The sequence below is a fragment of the Teleopsis dalmanni genome, chromosome 1 (genome assembly GCF_002237135.1).
Source record: "Teleopsis dalmanni isolate 2A chromosome 1, ASM223713v2, whole genome shotgun sequence".
Lineage (NCBI taxonomy): Eukaryota > Metazoa > Arthropoda > Insecta > Diptera > Diopsidae > Teleopsis > Teleopsis dalmanni.
Genome location: NC_051846.1, coordinates 4,376,274 through 4,392,659, shown reverse-complemented (window position 1 = coordinate 4,392,659; position 16,386 = coordinate 4,376,274). Strand labels below are relative to the sequence as shown.

At 27.6% G+C, this 16,386-nt stretch overlaps 2 protein-coding genes across 2 annotated transcripts; one reads left to right on the top strand and one right to left on the bottom strand.

Moving 5' to 3' along the window:
• Positions 1-83: 83 nt before the first annotated feature.
• On the top strand, positions 84-3,294 carry LOC119681434 (esterase-5B-like). Its single transcript, XM_038094625.1, has 5 exons — positions 84-135; positions 323-357; positions 1,423-2,887; positions 2,951-3,077; positions 3,138-3,294. Exons 3-5 carry the CDS (start codon positions 1,486-1,488, stop codon positions 3,256-3,258), a joined length of 1,650 nt encoding a protein of 549 aa, XP_037950553.1. The 5' UTR covers positions 84-135; positions 323-357; positions 1,423-1,485; the 3' UTR covers positions 3,259-3,294.
• LOC119681443 (THO complex subunit 6) lies at positions 3,239-4,661 on the bottom strand. The gene is made up of 2 exons (XM_038094637.1): positions 4,335-4,661; positions 3,239-4,276 (listed from the first exon to the last, which is right to left on the bottom strand). Exons 1-2 carry the CDS (start codon positions 4,445-4,447, stop codon positions 3,355-3,357), a joined length of 1,035 nt encoding a protein of 344 aa, XP_037950565.1. The 5' UTR covers positions 4,448-4,661; the 3' UTR covers positions 3,239-3,354.
• Between the last annotated feature and the right edge of the window lie 11,725 nt (positions 4,662-16,386).

Below are 16,386 nucleotides of genomic sequence, written 5' to 3'. Positions count from 1 at the left end.
GAAAACGACTTTATGTGCGCTATACGAAAAGCTCGGCAAATGAATATAAAAAGGTGCGAATTTTTCAGAAGATTCTGTCTTGTGTTATAACTACGTGTGGTGGTATTATACTGGATTCACACGAGAGTTTTGCTTGTAATTTTAGTTGTCATGTTTGTAATTTGAGCTGTCAATTGTTGTTGCTTTGATTGCAAAATAAATATTTTTGACAGCTTAAATTACAAATAAAACACTCGTGTTTAATACTAGATTACAAAATATTACTGTCAATTACAAACATGACAGCTAAAATTACAAAAACAAAACTCTCGTCTGAATTCAGTATTACGTTGCACACGGCGATATATTTATTTATTTGTGAGTTAACATTAAAATTAATTTTAAACTAAGAATAACTAAGAATAAAGTTTAATTTGAGGCTCCTAAGTTCAAAGCTGCTTTTCTTATAGATGTCAGTATTTGTGACAATAACGGAATAAATTTAAAAATTTTGGTTTTAAAAAATTTACATAATTTTTATTTAGCAATTTCTCGGTCGCGGTTAACAATCTTACTCTGTATAAATAGATAAATATTTTTACTTAGATATTTATTTCTACACTTCTCTGTTTCTCTTGCAAAAAAAAAGGTTTTTCAAATATACATTGAACTAAATTTCTAAAAAATTTTTTTAAAAAATACTTGAAATATCCCTTTTTTGGAACGTAGTGGGGGAGTTTTGTGTAAGCCGATACAAATATTTCTCTATTTATTCCTAGTAAGTTTGCTGCAGACGCGAAATTCGTTACTCAAAATTCTTATAAATTTTGTGACTCGAAAGGAATTTTTTTTATAACCCCTTTGTAATCTCAGGTTTTCAACTTTAACTCGTTATTAGATCAGAGAACCAGATGTCTACAATTAAAACCAATTTTAAGTTTAAAGTTCAACAACATTTAATTAACTTGAAATCGTTGAAAAATCAAAAGGGGAACTTAATGTGGCACAGTGATATATGTTTGAGATTTTTAGTAATTGTTTCGTTTATCTTACTTTGAAGATATTTAAATCAATGTACAAAAATATATTGTTTTATATATGTATGATTGAATTACATTAGATTGCCAATGTATTTCAAAGTTTTTATTGCTTTTTTTATTAGTATTTAATATTAATTACTCGGTACTTTCTTAAACTAATGCACTTTGATGAATTAATGACTCGTAGTTGGAGCTTTTCTACAAAAAAAAAAAAACAATATTAAAAACTAATCGATTCAATACATAAATTATGATATAAATGTATTTAAAAACTATTTCTATAAAAGAAAATTAAATACTAAGGCTGATAGCATATTTAAAACAATGTTTTGCAAAGATAAGAAAAAAATTATATAAAATTAATAGATGTTTGATATTTGTATGTGTGCGTTTTGAATTTCAGAACTTGCTTAGCTACATTTTCTAAAGTCCGAGTTCAGTTGATACGGGCCATCGGCGTGCTGAGATGTGTAGAGTTTTTGGTATAGTTTTTTTACTTTGTTGTCTCGTATGTTTTGCATTCGGAGATGTAGAAATGCAAGATAATTTAATAATTCAGTTACCATATGGAAAACTAAAAGGAAAGGATAATGGTTTCTACTATAGCTACGAATCGATACCATACGCTGAACCACCTGTGGGTGAATTACGTTTTGAGTCACCGAAAAAGTACGAACGAAAATGGACAGAAGTTTTTGATGCCACTAAAGCTCCAGTTAAATGCATGCAATGGGATCAATATCAGAATGGAGACAATAAATTAGCAGGCGAAGAAGATTGTCTTACAATCAATATATACAAATCGAAACTAAATCAAACAGAAACTGATAGAGCAGAACGTTCTTTACCTGTTATTATATTAATACATGGTGGTGCTTTCATGTTTGGTTCATTAGCAGCTAACAATCATGAACGTTTTATGCAACAAAGTCAAACTATTGTTGTTAAAATGACGTACAGATTAGGGCCGTTGGGTTTTCTAAGTACAGAAGATACAACATTGTCTGGAAATTATGGATTAAAAGATCAATTATTAGCCTTGAAATGGATTAAAGAAAATATTGTTCATTTTGGTGGAGATCCAGACCGTATGATAGCGGTAGGATTTTCAGCCGGTGGAACATCTGTTCATTTGCATATGTTGCAAAAAGATTTTAAAGACTATGTGCATGCGGCTGTTTCCTTTAGTGGTACAGCATTGAATCCATGGGTAATTACACATAACCCCCGTAAGCGGGCATTTGAATTGGGTAAAGTTTTAAATTGCACACGACTGGACAGTTCTGACGATCTTAAGCAGTGCCTAAAAACCAAATGCGCTGAAGATATTGTAACGGCTGTAAGACATTTTTTGGTGTTTGGTTATAATCCATTTACTACATTCGGTCCAGTTATCGAAAACTCAAATGTGAGCGACAATTTCTTGCATGAAACGCCAGAAGAAATAATAAAATCAGGAAATTTTTCTCAAATACCTTGGCTTTTATCATACACAGCTGAGGACGGTGGCTATAATGCTGCTGAACTTTTACAAAATTCCGAAAATGGTGAAGAATTAATTACAGTTTTAAATGAACGATGGTTAGAACTTGCGCCACAAATTTTTTTTTACAAAGATACCGTACACAACACAAATGAATATTCTGAGTCACTAAAGGAAAAGTATTTGAAAAATGAAAATTTTTCCGTAAATACATATCATAAAGTTCAGCAAATGTACACAGATATTTTATTTAAAAATGGAGTCGAGCAGTCAATTTATTTACATAAAAAATATGGAACTAGTGCTGTTTATGCTTATATCTACGATAACCCTGCTGATGCAGGTATTGGTCAGAGTTTGTCTAAGCGAAATGATATTGATTTCGGTATGATTTAATGTATCTAAGATAATACTAATATTTATTACATTTATTATATGCATACCATAGGTACAGTCCACGGTGATGATTACTTTCTAATATTCCATAATCCATCACGACCTAAGCAACTGCGTTCCGATGAAGAAATTAATTCAAGAAAGTTTATTAAAATGTTAGAAGATTTTGCTGTAAAAAGGTATTATTTTAAAAAATAAATAATATGACAATAATTTCCGAAATTTATACGTTCTTCTAGTAACCAACTATCTTATGGAGAGTGCGCTTTTGTTGACAATGTTGATAAAAGTAACCTACAACTTCTACTCATAAAAAGAGAAACTTGCGTAAATACAGAAGTTACAGATTTTTATAAATAACTATCTAATGCTTATAAATATTTTAATTACAAAAATATTTAGATTAACGAAAATAAATCTTAAAGTAACATTGAAATAAAATCAAATTATTTATTTTTAAAAAGCGAATTCATCCTTTGTTGACTGCTCCTCTTTTACATTGCCATATAAGTCGATTTTACAATCCAATAGAAAGTCTTTTACTATATGTAATTTATTACTGAAACCTGCCACTGACATGAACTTATATGGATTAGAATGCCAAACTGCTGTATATGAAGCAATATTTTCAACAGTAACGCTTGCTTCTTCGTTACCGTTCCATTGATAAAATTGGACTTGGTAGTGTTCGCCACCAATTAATACTTTATCTTTCACAAAATAACATAAATGAACTTTGCCAGGAAATGAGTAACTGCCAGTTGTATTCATCGAACGTAAATGCCAAATAGCGCACCTTGGTCCACCACCACAAATTACCCAATCGTTATTAGCATCAACGGCACCAATCCAGTTACCAAATTCTGGTCGTTTTAATTCAGTGTTTTCAGCTGGAATTATTTTTCCTGTAGATAATTTTTCATTTTCGTTCCATAAGCAGACAGTGCCATCTTCAGAACCAGAAACAATCGTATTTACACCACAACCGCTTACAGAATGTATAAAATCGGAATGTCCACGATAATCACGCACAACTCTGCCGTCTTCCAAACTAATTTGGTACACAACATTATCACCACAACCAGCATAAAGCGTATTTGTCTCTGGTCGTATCCACATGTAATTAACATCTGGGACTTCGGTTGCATCTGCATCCATGGGAATACGTACCTCCCAGTGAGGTTTACTACTTAAATGGCGTTGTTCTTCGTGCCATTTTAGACCATAAAAATTGCCAATAGTGCCAATTATTAAAAAGTTGTTATGGAAACAAAGACTGTTGATATCCCGCCCTTGACCTTGAGGAAACGTCTTCATATCGACATCTGCATCTTCGGCTGGTTTATTGGTTAAATTAGTTTGTTCCAGCTTTTGTATACTTAAAAAATAGCTTATAATAGTAAATATTTTTAAACAGTTTTATTTTGAAAACTTACTCCAGTACAAAAATATCGCCAAAGCGATTGCCAACAAAAAGAAATTGTCCAGATGTTGAAAATACTTGCGATAGTACACAATTATATATTTTTTTTATTTTTAGCGAATTCATTTTAACTGATTATATCAATAAATTAGAAAAATATTGTAAATAAGAATTACACTTAGCATTAGCGAACCGGCATCCACAAAATTAATGTTTACGCTATCAGACATATGCTGTTCCTGTTTGACATATGAAACAGTGTTGTACAATGTACTTTAGTTTCTTTGCAGCGCGTTGCGATTGAAACCCTAACTAAATAGAATAAACTAAACGTCATAACATATAGAATATAACTCACATATTCTTGAGATACATAAATTTAAAAAACCAGTAGTTACAAATAAAATTAAAATCAATAAAAAAATATAAAAAATAAATATTTCTTTATATAAATAAAACTATTAGTATGAACAATAAATTTCATTAATAACAAAAAATGTGTTCAAGAGATTATAAACATAACCAAGAAGAATCATAAAGAAGTAAATTTCTAAAAATTGGTCCTAAGTTGTAATTTAACGTCAAATTTTCCAGACGGAAGTGACTATTATAATTTTAATAGAAACTTGTTATATTTACATAAAGAAGGTGCGCTGATTCTGAGCTTCATATTTAGCAGGACCCGAGTTCAATTCCTGGTACTTGCAGTCTCAAAAATAATTATTTACAAATAATTAAATATAAAAATTATTTCCAAGACCACTGAAGGGTATTTGGCAATACTCGAAACAGCTGTATGGTCAGCCAAAAATTCAATTAATTAAAATAATTTAAAAAATAAATTTTTGTTGTTGTTTCACTTCTGTTCGAAAACCTCTTTATAAAAATTGTTTCGATAAATAAGTTTAAAACAACAAAAACTGAATAATACTAACAACTTTATCAAACCCGCAGTTAAGCATTTGCAAGTTGTGGTGTTTGAATTTAGTATTACAATTGCTGCCTAACTTAAATATTATTCGCTTGTAATTTTTTTTGATGTACCTTTTTAAAGTATCAAAAAAATACTTGCAACTTATGAAAGAAATCATGTGAAGCAACAGTAATGCTTCTAAAATCTTCGGAATTAGATTTTACTCACAAATAATATTACGTCCTAAGTTTCATTGCAGTCAAATTTAAAAATCAGTCTATTGTGAATGTTTATGTTGCAAAATTCCAACAACAACTTGCAATACATCAAAACAATAAGATAAAAATGCTTACCATTGTTGTTCTATTATTAATTTAGTTTTCTATTATTTAAATGAATTAATTTTTAGTGTTTACAATTTTTTACATATTTTAAAAGTGATGCCAACTTCTTTCAAACAGATTTAATGCTGTTTTCTTACAACTCTGAAAGAAAAATTTACGGCTATTATATGAACAAAAAGGATAATTGATAGATAACGGTGTTAATATTTTATTTACAATGTATATTCTAGCTTTTATTTAATTGTAATTAATGTGTCACGATTATGAATACGTATTCTCTAATCTAATCTAATGTAGTTCTAATTCTCTTATAGAATTTCTGTCAATTGACGTGAACATACTCATACATACGTCAGAAAGATGCTGTATAAATATTATAGCTTATAAGATACTTAATTTTCTTCGTCATATTTTTTTCTTAAAAATTCGATAACAGTTCTTTCCCCTATGAACAATTACCAACTCGATATTGATTCGTTTTCTTATTACATCTAATTGCTACAAAGATATTCACCAATTCATTCAATTTCTCAGCCATTTAATATGGCGTTTACATTGGCCGAAAATGGCTCATTTTGGTCAAAAATCGAAAATGAGTAGCGAATGGCTCATTCTTGCATATAAAATTTCAAGCGCGAAAATGAGCAATTTTCTCACATTCTGTATGAAAGACGTTCGAATGCATTCCACATATGTTCCATATGCAAGGGAATCCATTGAACATACCCTAAATAAAAGCTTTTCATGGCATTTTCACAGTTTGAGAAAACTGTTTTTGACATATTTACAAAAAAAGGTAAACAAATGTTTGGTGGTTGCATTTTCTTGAAAACGATGCACCTCTTTTTAGAACTTCTACTTCCCAAAAGGTAATTAATCGAAGTTAAAAATATGTTTTAAGTTTATATTGTAAGGTTTGAAAGCATATTTAATCTTCATGCAATATTTTTTTGGCACAGGCCAAAATCAAATCAACAAGCAAGTTGAAAAATCAGCTGTTTGAAATGAGAACAAACGAATTAAAACGAATGTAAACACTTTCAAATGGCTCATTCAAAATGAGCCATTTTCGACCAATGTAAACGCCATATAAGTTTTTATTTGTTTCTTTGTGTTTATTAATCCGCAAATATTCTATAAAATTCTATACAAATTAAAAAAACAACAATAGCTAGCAGAAAGAAAACATTTTATGTTAGCGATCCTCAATTAACTTTAGTAAAACTATTAAAATTAAGTGTTTGTACTATAGCTACTCAATTAGCAAAAAGTCGAGCACAACAAGAAACGAAAAGGAACAGCAAATATTAGGAATATTTAAGAGTTAAGAATGAAGTTCAATAAATTTGTATAATAAATAAACAATTGAATGCTTAATAAGTACAATATGAAATTATAAATTTCCAAAAGTTTAATTTGTTTTTATATGAATTTTTCTTTTTAATGTGAGTTGCCATAATTCCTTTTTTTTTATCAATGTTTACGCACTAGAAACCAATATTCTTATTATTAAAGCAAATTATTGGCCAATTAGCTAATTTGATTTCATTATTTTGAAAATTTATGCACAGAAATGTGATTAATTGTAATACCATTTTGGAATTAGTTGTGGACATGCATTTAATAAGATGTTATAAAGATAATGTAAGTTAAATAATTTTATTTGACTGTAAATATTACTATGTTCAGACAGCCAAATTTACTTAATTTCGTAATAATAACATTTAGTTAATTTTGAAGGTGTTCATACTGCTCCAAATTAAGGAAATCATCTATTTTTTGTTTACAAATCGGATGTTACAAATTACATGCTCCAAACATCGTTTGTATATGGGAAATTTAAAAAGTTGATTATTATAACTATAAAGGATGGCATTCAGTAGTTTTATTAGCTTTAGTGGATTTCAGGTAAGTGAATTATTATTTTTCAATCTATTTTAAATTAATAACAGTTACAGTTCTTTCGGTTTTATTAAAGTTAACTGTCATTGTCATTTATTTAAAAAAAACGTCACTTATTCGTTATCTTAACTTTATCTTCTGAAATGAAGATGAAATTAAGATTTTTGCGAAATTAAGGTGTGTCTGAACATAGCATTATATTATTTTTTATAGTCGTAGAGTTTTAGTTTTTTTTTCAAGTTATACATTTATTGCGATTATTTAAATTATCTTTTTGACTTATAAGTTAACAGTTCATTTACCGCAATTTTTGACATATTTATTATTTTTTTTTTGAGACATTTTTTTTTGAAGGTCGTTTTGAAATTAACAAAATATTTCATTTGTTTTTGAGCTTCATTATTTTATATTAGTATATCACTGTTTTTTCATTCTTTACTGACGCAAGTCACACGTAAGCTACAAATATTTTAAAAGTAATTTAATTTGCATTAAAATCGAACAAAATTAATTAATTTATGTTCATAATATTTTCATATTAAATGTTAAATAATTAAAAGCATTATTTTTCACCAAAACTGGCGCCAACATTTCGAATTTCAAAAAAAAAAAATTTTATATTCTTATTTATTATATTTAAGTTAAATACAAAATTTATTGAACTTATTAAAGATTTTATTATTTTCTCTGTTAGCTACTTGTTGTTCGTGTGAAAGTTTAAAATTATTCAATGATTTTATTAATACCCCATTAATTATTTTATATCTTTTAAGTGCTTTTTTATTAAAATAATTTGTTATATTTTTAATTTATGTTGATTTATTACAAAAATTAAAACATATTTGTAATCTTCTTAATTTGTGGTTTTAACTAACCATTAATATCCGATTTGCATCATTTAAAATATGTTCCATTTTAATATATAATATATATATTATTATAATTGATCATTTTTGCAAGTATTAAGTATAATAAGATGTAATTTATTAATAGATACATATTTTTGAACTGTAATACTTGTATATGGTATTTGACAGTTTACTTATAGACACCCATAAAATTAGTTGCAAGTATTAAGCCCTTGTGTTTTCAACTATCTTTTTAGAGAGTTTCCTTTAAAAAAATTTTCTGTTTTTCATTATGTACAATTTATTGGATTACAGAGTTTGCATAAATTTTTGTAATGAGTCCTTAAAAATATTGAATATGTCTTATGATGACTTAGAAGTGTAAGAGTAGGCGTTCATAACCTGCCTCAGTGCTTCCAGAAAAGCTATTATCGAAGAAAATATCGATAAAGTGGTGGAATTAATATTCGAGAACTATCGTTGCATAGGAAATAAATATCTCTCACCATTCATTTCATGTCATTTTAATTGCCTATTTAGGTAAGTAAAGCCTTAAAACTGAGCATGTACCAAAAGTCTTGAGTTCTATACGAATTTTACATCGGAGTTCAATCGCTGAGGACATGCTTTCTCATGTGTATATTGATTCCACAATTATGCAATCCATTATATTTTGTAATAAAAATTTTGTATAAGTCATCGAAAATTGGAGGACTAAAGTTAAGAAAATCCGAATGACCTACCCTAAAGTCGTCCACAATAAAGGTTATTTCTTCAACTGTCGGGGTGTGATTCATCTTGAATTCTTATCGCAAGGTCAGACTGTTACTTAACAATATTATCTAGGTGTCATGAAGTGTTTGCGGAAGAATATTTATCTGACAAGGTCAGGTTTATGAAAAACATTTAGATATCGCACTACTATAATATATCATCGGTCAATGTTTTCATTGTCAATACTTTGTACTTCATAAATTGAAGAGCTATCATCGAATAAGTACTATATTCACAAGATATAGTGTCATGCGATATTTTCGTTTACTAGATGTTACTAGATGAAATACATTTTGAGTCTGTAGAAGCCATAAAAATATATTGGCGGAAGAAACTGGATGCCATTTCGAAATTTGTCGGGATTAATCGATAATATATATGTACCACTTTTGAAGGTAACGTTGTTCACATGACCTGATAAAGAATATTGATAGTTTTAGCTTTGATGTGGTTTCATTACCCCTTACATAAATAGTTAAATTTTGAAATTTTTTCACTGCCAAAATTTGTTATAGATACTCATGCAGTAATGAACTTGCAAAGCAAGGATCAAGCCATAATTTCTGTGGCCCAGAGCCCAGAATACCACTAAGTTACAACATGACGGCAGTCTATGTCTATAAGTGGATAACCTCACTTCATCTTAATAGATGAAGAGAGTTGAGCACTTGTAGACAGACTAAACTCATGTTGCCGAAACTGTGGGCCAGGAAAGCGATAAAAGTGCTTAGCTATTCGCGGAGCACTCTAAGCTGGCCAACGTCCCATCATATATATATATAAAAAATTGTTCTAGTTGCTCAAAATTAATTGTGTTAAAACTAAAACTAGTTGTGTTCCAAAAACACTATAGTTTTAAGCGCAATAAAAACTTCTGGTTCTGATGTCATAGAATTTAAAATACATATGCCTCTTAAATATATAAATTATCATCTCTGCTAAAATCGATTAACACTACAACACGCTTAAAACAAATTCGTTTTTCTTCAAATAGACTGGAACTTTTTTCTATTGATATGGTATTCATTTTGAGTTAGGAATATATTACAAACTTAATTAATAATTGCAGTGGGTTGTTTTAGTACGTTACGTCCTTTCATACTATCAGATTTTTATCAATAAATTTTAACAATAAACCATTCCAAATCAGGATTCCCAACTAACACAGCCGTGATAGATTGTTTTATGATGGCTTTCTAGAGAAACTGATAGTAATTCAGAAAAAAACTGTAGCAAAAGCGATAGCTAACTTACTGTTAATATCTTATATATTTAAAACTTTTTCCGTGAGGAAAGCAATCGGATATTCGAAATATTCGTGACAAATCTCAAAAGCTATTGCTTTTAAGATAGTTATTCCCACGTAATTTCGAAAAATTGTATGAAGAAAACATTCTCTTCTTCGCTTTAGTTTTCAAGTTCTCAGTACTTAGTTTCCATGAGAAAAATTAAAGCAAACGGAATACTTTGGTTAATTGTGAGGTCGCAAAAGTGCTTTGTTTACGTACTATTTTCGTCATTGATGACTTTGCATGATAATGACGATCATGTTAAAAAATGTACATCCCCTTAGTATTTTTGATTAAAATTGTTTTCGTTTTTATTTCATTAATTAAAATCATCATCTGCTTCAATTAGTCATCAATAAAGTATATTCATCCTTGCTGAATATAATGATGAAAATAATTATGATGAATAACTTTACTATGAAACCACTTGCAAAATCCAAAGTATCTATCTACATATTTATTGTAATTTTATTTCTTTATTTATAAAGTTGTATATTGTATTTAACTTATACAGATAAATCTTCGATATATCACGCAATCCAACACTTTACTCAATGCAAATTAATACAGTTGAAATCTTAACCGTAATTCAGAAGTCGATATGCTAATTTGAATTGATCGTAAAATGTATTCTGAATAAGCATAACACAAATAATTAGAGAATAAAAATGTTTGAAGTATTAAAAATTCTTTAAGAAGTGATTTTTTTTTATCAAATAATCGAATCTTTTACAACATCGTTCTTACGTCAGAAATAAGTTGATCGATCGGTTTAGCTGCTCATACGTAATTTGATCAATACACACAACTTCATAAATTTTTTACTGTAATAAAATATATTTATTAGCACTTTTGCATATAAATTAAAAAGTAAATTGATTAGAACATATGGGATTACACATGTTTAGGTGCCTCAGAATCACGTAGACATGCCAGGGCGGGTGGACCAGTACAAATACGAATTTCTTATTCTTATTCTAATTTATTTTATTATTTATTTTTTATTCATATGTTAATTTAAGCAAATATTTTGATCTGGAAAAATTTTAATGTTTCACAATATAATAAATGTATAAAATTTAACTAGTTATTTGGAAAGGTTTGGTATTAGATCCTATGATGGCGCCAAATTGACGCTGATTGGCAGTAAAATTGACAATATAAACCATTCACTTTTTCATCAGTTGATTTTTAAATTTTTAATTTGTTAAAACCATAATTACGTTATCTATTAAACAAACAAAAAATTTTATTTAATATTTATTTTATGCATATATTTATATATTTATATGTATACTTTATATGTATATAAATTAGTTTTTTTTAAAATTGATGAGATTTATCAGTTCGCAGTGAAGAAACTTACTTAATAAAAATAATGTATGATGCACGATATTACCTATGTATTTGTTTATAGATAATAGAACAATCTATCAAAACCTAATAATCACTTAGATCTTTTTGATAGTGGTGCAGGTTTAGGCTTATCCATATTCCATCTCTTAAAGCAACAAATTATGATTAGATTTAGTTTCTTTAATAGTACACAGGAAAAGTGTAAGTAATGTAACATAAGCTGTTAGAAGTAAAGTCATTTTTATGATTTTGTGTATTTTGAGTTAAAATATAGTATTTATGTTAAAAACGAATTGACTTTTTTGATCAACCAATGGTTAAAGTTTATACTAGATATTTATTTTCTTGAAGAGTGATATGCCGACTCAGTTCTATTCATTTGCATCTTAACATACTTATAAAAACATCTATAATACGCATTGCTCTGAAGGTATAAATTTGATGATTACTTCAAGAAAATACGTTAAGTTATACTTAGGACCATAGTTAATACCTTAATTCTTCATAAAAATCATAAATAAAGAATAACACCGTGTTACCAGCACTAGTTGAAGGTATTTCAGCGCAATGTAAAAAATGTTTCATATGACATATAACTATAGATTAAACATGTGTTCCTTATTTTACTTGAGAATCAAATCAGCTGTAGTTCTTCAAGGTTTTTTAGCCAAGAATTCAAATCATATCATTTCAAAATAATCGAATTCTCCTAATTTATCTACGTGTGGCCTGTGATTAGTCTTTAATCTCAAGAGACTGCCCCGGGATATCACTTAGACTTGATTGAAGAGTAAAAAATTGAATCGTCTGATTTGAAAACCATTCTGAAAATCGACTTTAACAATTATTTATGGTATTGTATTTGTAGGAAAGTATTTTGAAAAATTTCGCATTATTTTTTTTATCAAAGCATTATGTATTAAATAAAATCGAAATTGAATAAGAACTAATACGATTAGTTTAATGATTACTATGAATTTGTATACAGAAAAAATAATATAAAAATAAAAGAAACAAATAAATAATGGAATCTCAAAAGCATTGATGGTTTTTAAGTATTTTTAAAAAAATTCTAATTTATTGAAATATTGTTGATTTTTTTTATTTTACTAAAAAAAGAAAATTAAATGCTTCTGCATTTCCTTCAAATATATAACAAATATTTTGACTTCGTTAAATACTATAACTCACAGTAGACATTTATTAAGTTTTTGATAAGGAGAAAAAATATGTCTTTTAATATCTTGAATATATAATTTAAAATATTTAGGTACTAGCATTTGTTAACTTTTTGTCATATATCTTGTTTTTCTTTTCAATCAAACAATTCCTCTTTTCCCATTTTCATCAAGAAATTCTTCTTTGGACAACTCTATTAAATTAGGTACATATTTTGATTTACCCATGAATACCGCTTAGATATGATACATATTGTGAATCGCAGGATATCATTAAAATAGCTTCAAAGTCATACAATCATTAAGTTTAAAATAGTAGTCATTAAGTTTAAGTAGTTATTTGGAATATTCTCATTGAATATTGAAGCAAACACCAGTAATAAGTTTCTATATTCAAATTTACAGGAAACAAGTAAGACATAACATTATTGTTCATTGTCATCAAAAGTAAAGTGATATGAATAGATATATCACTTTATAATTACAAGTTAACATAGATCGATTGTTTAGCACAATCTTAGAGTTCAAGAAGATAAACATTTTTTTAATCAAAAGAAGAATATAATACAACTTTCATAACATCTTAGATAGCTTAGGAACAAAATGTACTGGTAACTATAAAGTACACACGTCAGAAGCAATAGATCTATATGTAATCTAAAGTTAGTAACATCAACATTATAGGATATATATTCTAAAAGCATATAAGTCTTCACCAATATATTTTTTATAAAATAAACTAAACAAAATTTTAGTATTTTTTTAAATTTAATATTGAATCATTTTTGAAGTGTTATCTCCTACATGATTTCTTTGATTTGAATTATTACATTTTATTATTAATTTATTTATAAATATATATATATATATATATATATATATATTTTATTGTTATTATTACACATAATTAATTTTGTTTTCATCTTGCGTATTTATATATATATTGTAATTGAAATTCAAGTTTTTTTCAGTGTATTTCTACTTTCTTTTATTAACAATTTCTGCAAAAGTTTTTAGCGAGGCAAATACGGGCAAAAGAAAGCAACAAACAAATCAGGAAAGAAAATAAATTGTTTGGGAATTCCATTTTTTTTATAAAAATTTTTATATAATATTGAAATGAATTTTGTGTCTTTAGATAATAGAATTTTGTATGGAAATAATATAAGGGAAGATATCACAGAAGTAATAAAGAGTTACGTTTTTGGTTGAAATTGTTAGTTGTGGCGAATACAAGTAAAATATTTTGTTAGAAAAATTTAAATTAAAATAAATTTTGAATGATTAATTACAACATATTAATATAAAAAATTACATAATTATCATGAATTCTATTGAAAATTTATTTAATTTATCAAACCAAAAATAAGTCATGTATAAGACATGACTGAGCAGATGACAAACGCATAGAGCAATTAGAACAGTTCATACTCAAGCAACATTTAATAACTGATGCCTTACATCTGCAAAGGTCTTATCTAGAAAACGGACAGTAAAAGCTAAGGATTAAGGGTTCAAATTTAATAAGTTTACACTTAAATAGTTCTACTCAGTTCTGAATTTATTTTGTGATATGTTATGATTATATTCCTGGTAAGCATCATCGCTTATGAAGAGAGTCTGTTCAGATAATTTCGTAAAGTATATAATAATCATTCATTTTTAGGTACTGGATTTGTCGTTGGATGCGATAGTTTCATGTTAAGTGAACGGCATACGTTCATCTCAACTACGGTTTACAACACTAAATCCATTTTTGAAGTTTTTTTGAAACAAAAAACAACTAAATGATTTCAAATAACTTTATCAGTATTAAAATAGTCCGTATTTGTGGCTGAAGTCATTTATTAGTGATGTAATTCGTCTTTGTAAATTGAACGATATATTGAAAAATGAAGTGAGAGCTATAAACATAGCCCAAAGTTCAAGGTGTCACATGTTGACATACTTATGTCTTATTACACATCAAGTGTAAAGGATATCTTAGCACGTTAATATAAACATATGAAAGCTTATGATACGGAAAACTTTTATTCTCAGAAAAACAGTGGATGAAGCATAGAAATTGAGTGGCAAGATCGATTAAATATTTTGATAAACAGAGTAGGTCGATCTTTAAAATAGTCTCTCAGATGAACATATGATTGAATAGAAAACACAGAGAAATAATTTTCAATTAATTGAATTGCTAAGTGAAAAGGGATGTTTTAAAAAATGTTTGTTTAAATATAAATATTAAAACATCCCTTTCTTTATGCTTTGAGCTAAAAAAAGTGAATTTTCAGTGCACTAATAAATATTGCAAGTTTGATACAAGCAATGAGTGACTTGCTTGAGAAGTGTAACGCTGTTCATAAGTAATATCTAAAGTAATATCTGAACTTAGAACATTACAATGTGTTGGTAAAGCAGATAATCAAATCGAATGATAAGGAATAATGCTGAGGAAAAACTTATAGATTGTGACTCAATACTTAAGATGGTTTATCATCCGGCTGGAGATGATGCTAGCAGTATCGAAGATGTTAAAATGTCGCTTTACATAATATAATTTTTTATATATAGTAAAAAAATATATATTGTATTTTTAAATTATGTAAAATTAAGCGAATTAAGCGAATGTGTAATCTATTATATTTTAAAATTTGTTCAATTTATTAAAATAAATTTAAGTGTAAGCAAATATTTTCTTGAAATGTATATTCCAAAATTTAGTATAAAAAATTTTTTTTTTTGCAGTATTTTATTCTCCCGCGGCTTTAAATATTTCTGGAACAATATATTCAAATATTCCATAATACAAAATTATAGAGTGAATTTTATTTTTATATGACCGATACATATATTGAAGCACATATATTAACCACAAATTCGTTGTTTAATTTTTGAACGACCTTTGCAGCAATGCCGTTGCTTTTGCTAATTCCAACTTAATTTAGTTAATTTTTTATTGGCGCCTTCAGGTTGTTAATTATTTTTTATTTCTGCAGGTAAAAGCAGAAATGGAGCGAACAAACTGTAAAGTGTCTCGAGACTTTTTTGTTGGCTTTTGTATTTTGAAAAATTAATTTGCATAAAAAGTTTGGCTCTGAAAGCGAAAGAAAAAGTAGAGAAAGAATCATAGGAAATATAAACAAAACCAGAAAAAAATTATTTTAATTAATCACTAATCAGTAATTCGCCATGTAAAGTTAAAAAACGTCATAAATATTTGAATATCTGGGAATTCCTAACTCTTCGCATACAAGAATTTTATAAAAAATGGTTTTCGAGAAAATGTTAATTTCTTTTGTTTCACGTTGTCTCCAGTAATAAGAAGAACACAGTTTTGGGAACAAAACCAAACGAACCGGATATTTTAGTAATAAAACAACATATTTTGCTATTTTCTTCTCATATAAAGTAGTATTCTAATTTAAATATGGGTAAGCTGTTGTATATTTAATATGCTTATGATTCTG

Bases quoted from the DNA above. Each gene is read 5' to 3' on its own strand.
- LOC119681434 (XM_038094625.1), top strand. From the start codon at position 1,486: ATGTGTAGAGTTTTTGGTATAGTTTTTTTACTTTGTTGTCTCGTATGT. The intron at 2,888-2,950 runs GTATGATTTAAT...TGCATACCATAG, and splicing joins GCGAAATGATATTGATTTCG to GTACAGTCCACGGTGATGAT. The intron at 3,078-3,137 runs GTATTATTTTAA...ACGTTCTTCTAG, and splicing joins GAAGATTTTGCTGTAAAAAG to TAACCAACTATCTTATGGAG.
- LOC119681443 (XM_038094637.1), bottom strand. From the start codon at position 4,447: ATGAATTCGCTAAAAATAAAAAAAATATATAATTGTGTACTATCGCAA. The intron at 4,277-4,334 runs GTAAGTTTTCAA...CTATTTTTTAAG, and splicing joins GGCGATATTTTTGTACTGGA to TATACAAAAGCTGGAACAAA.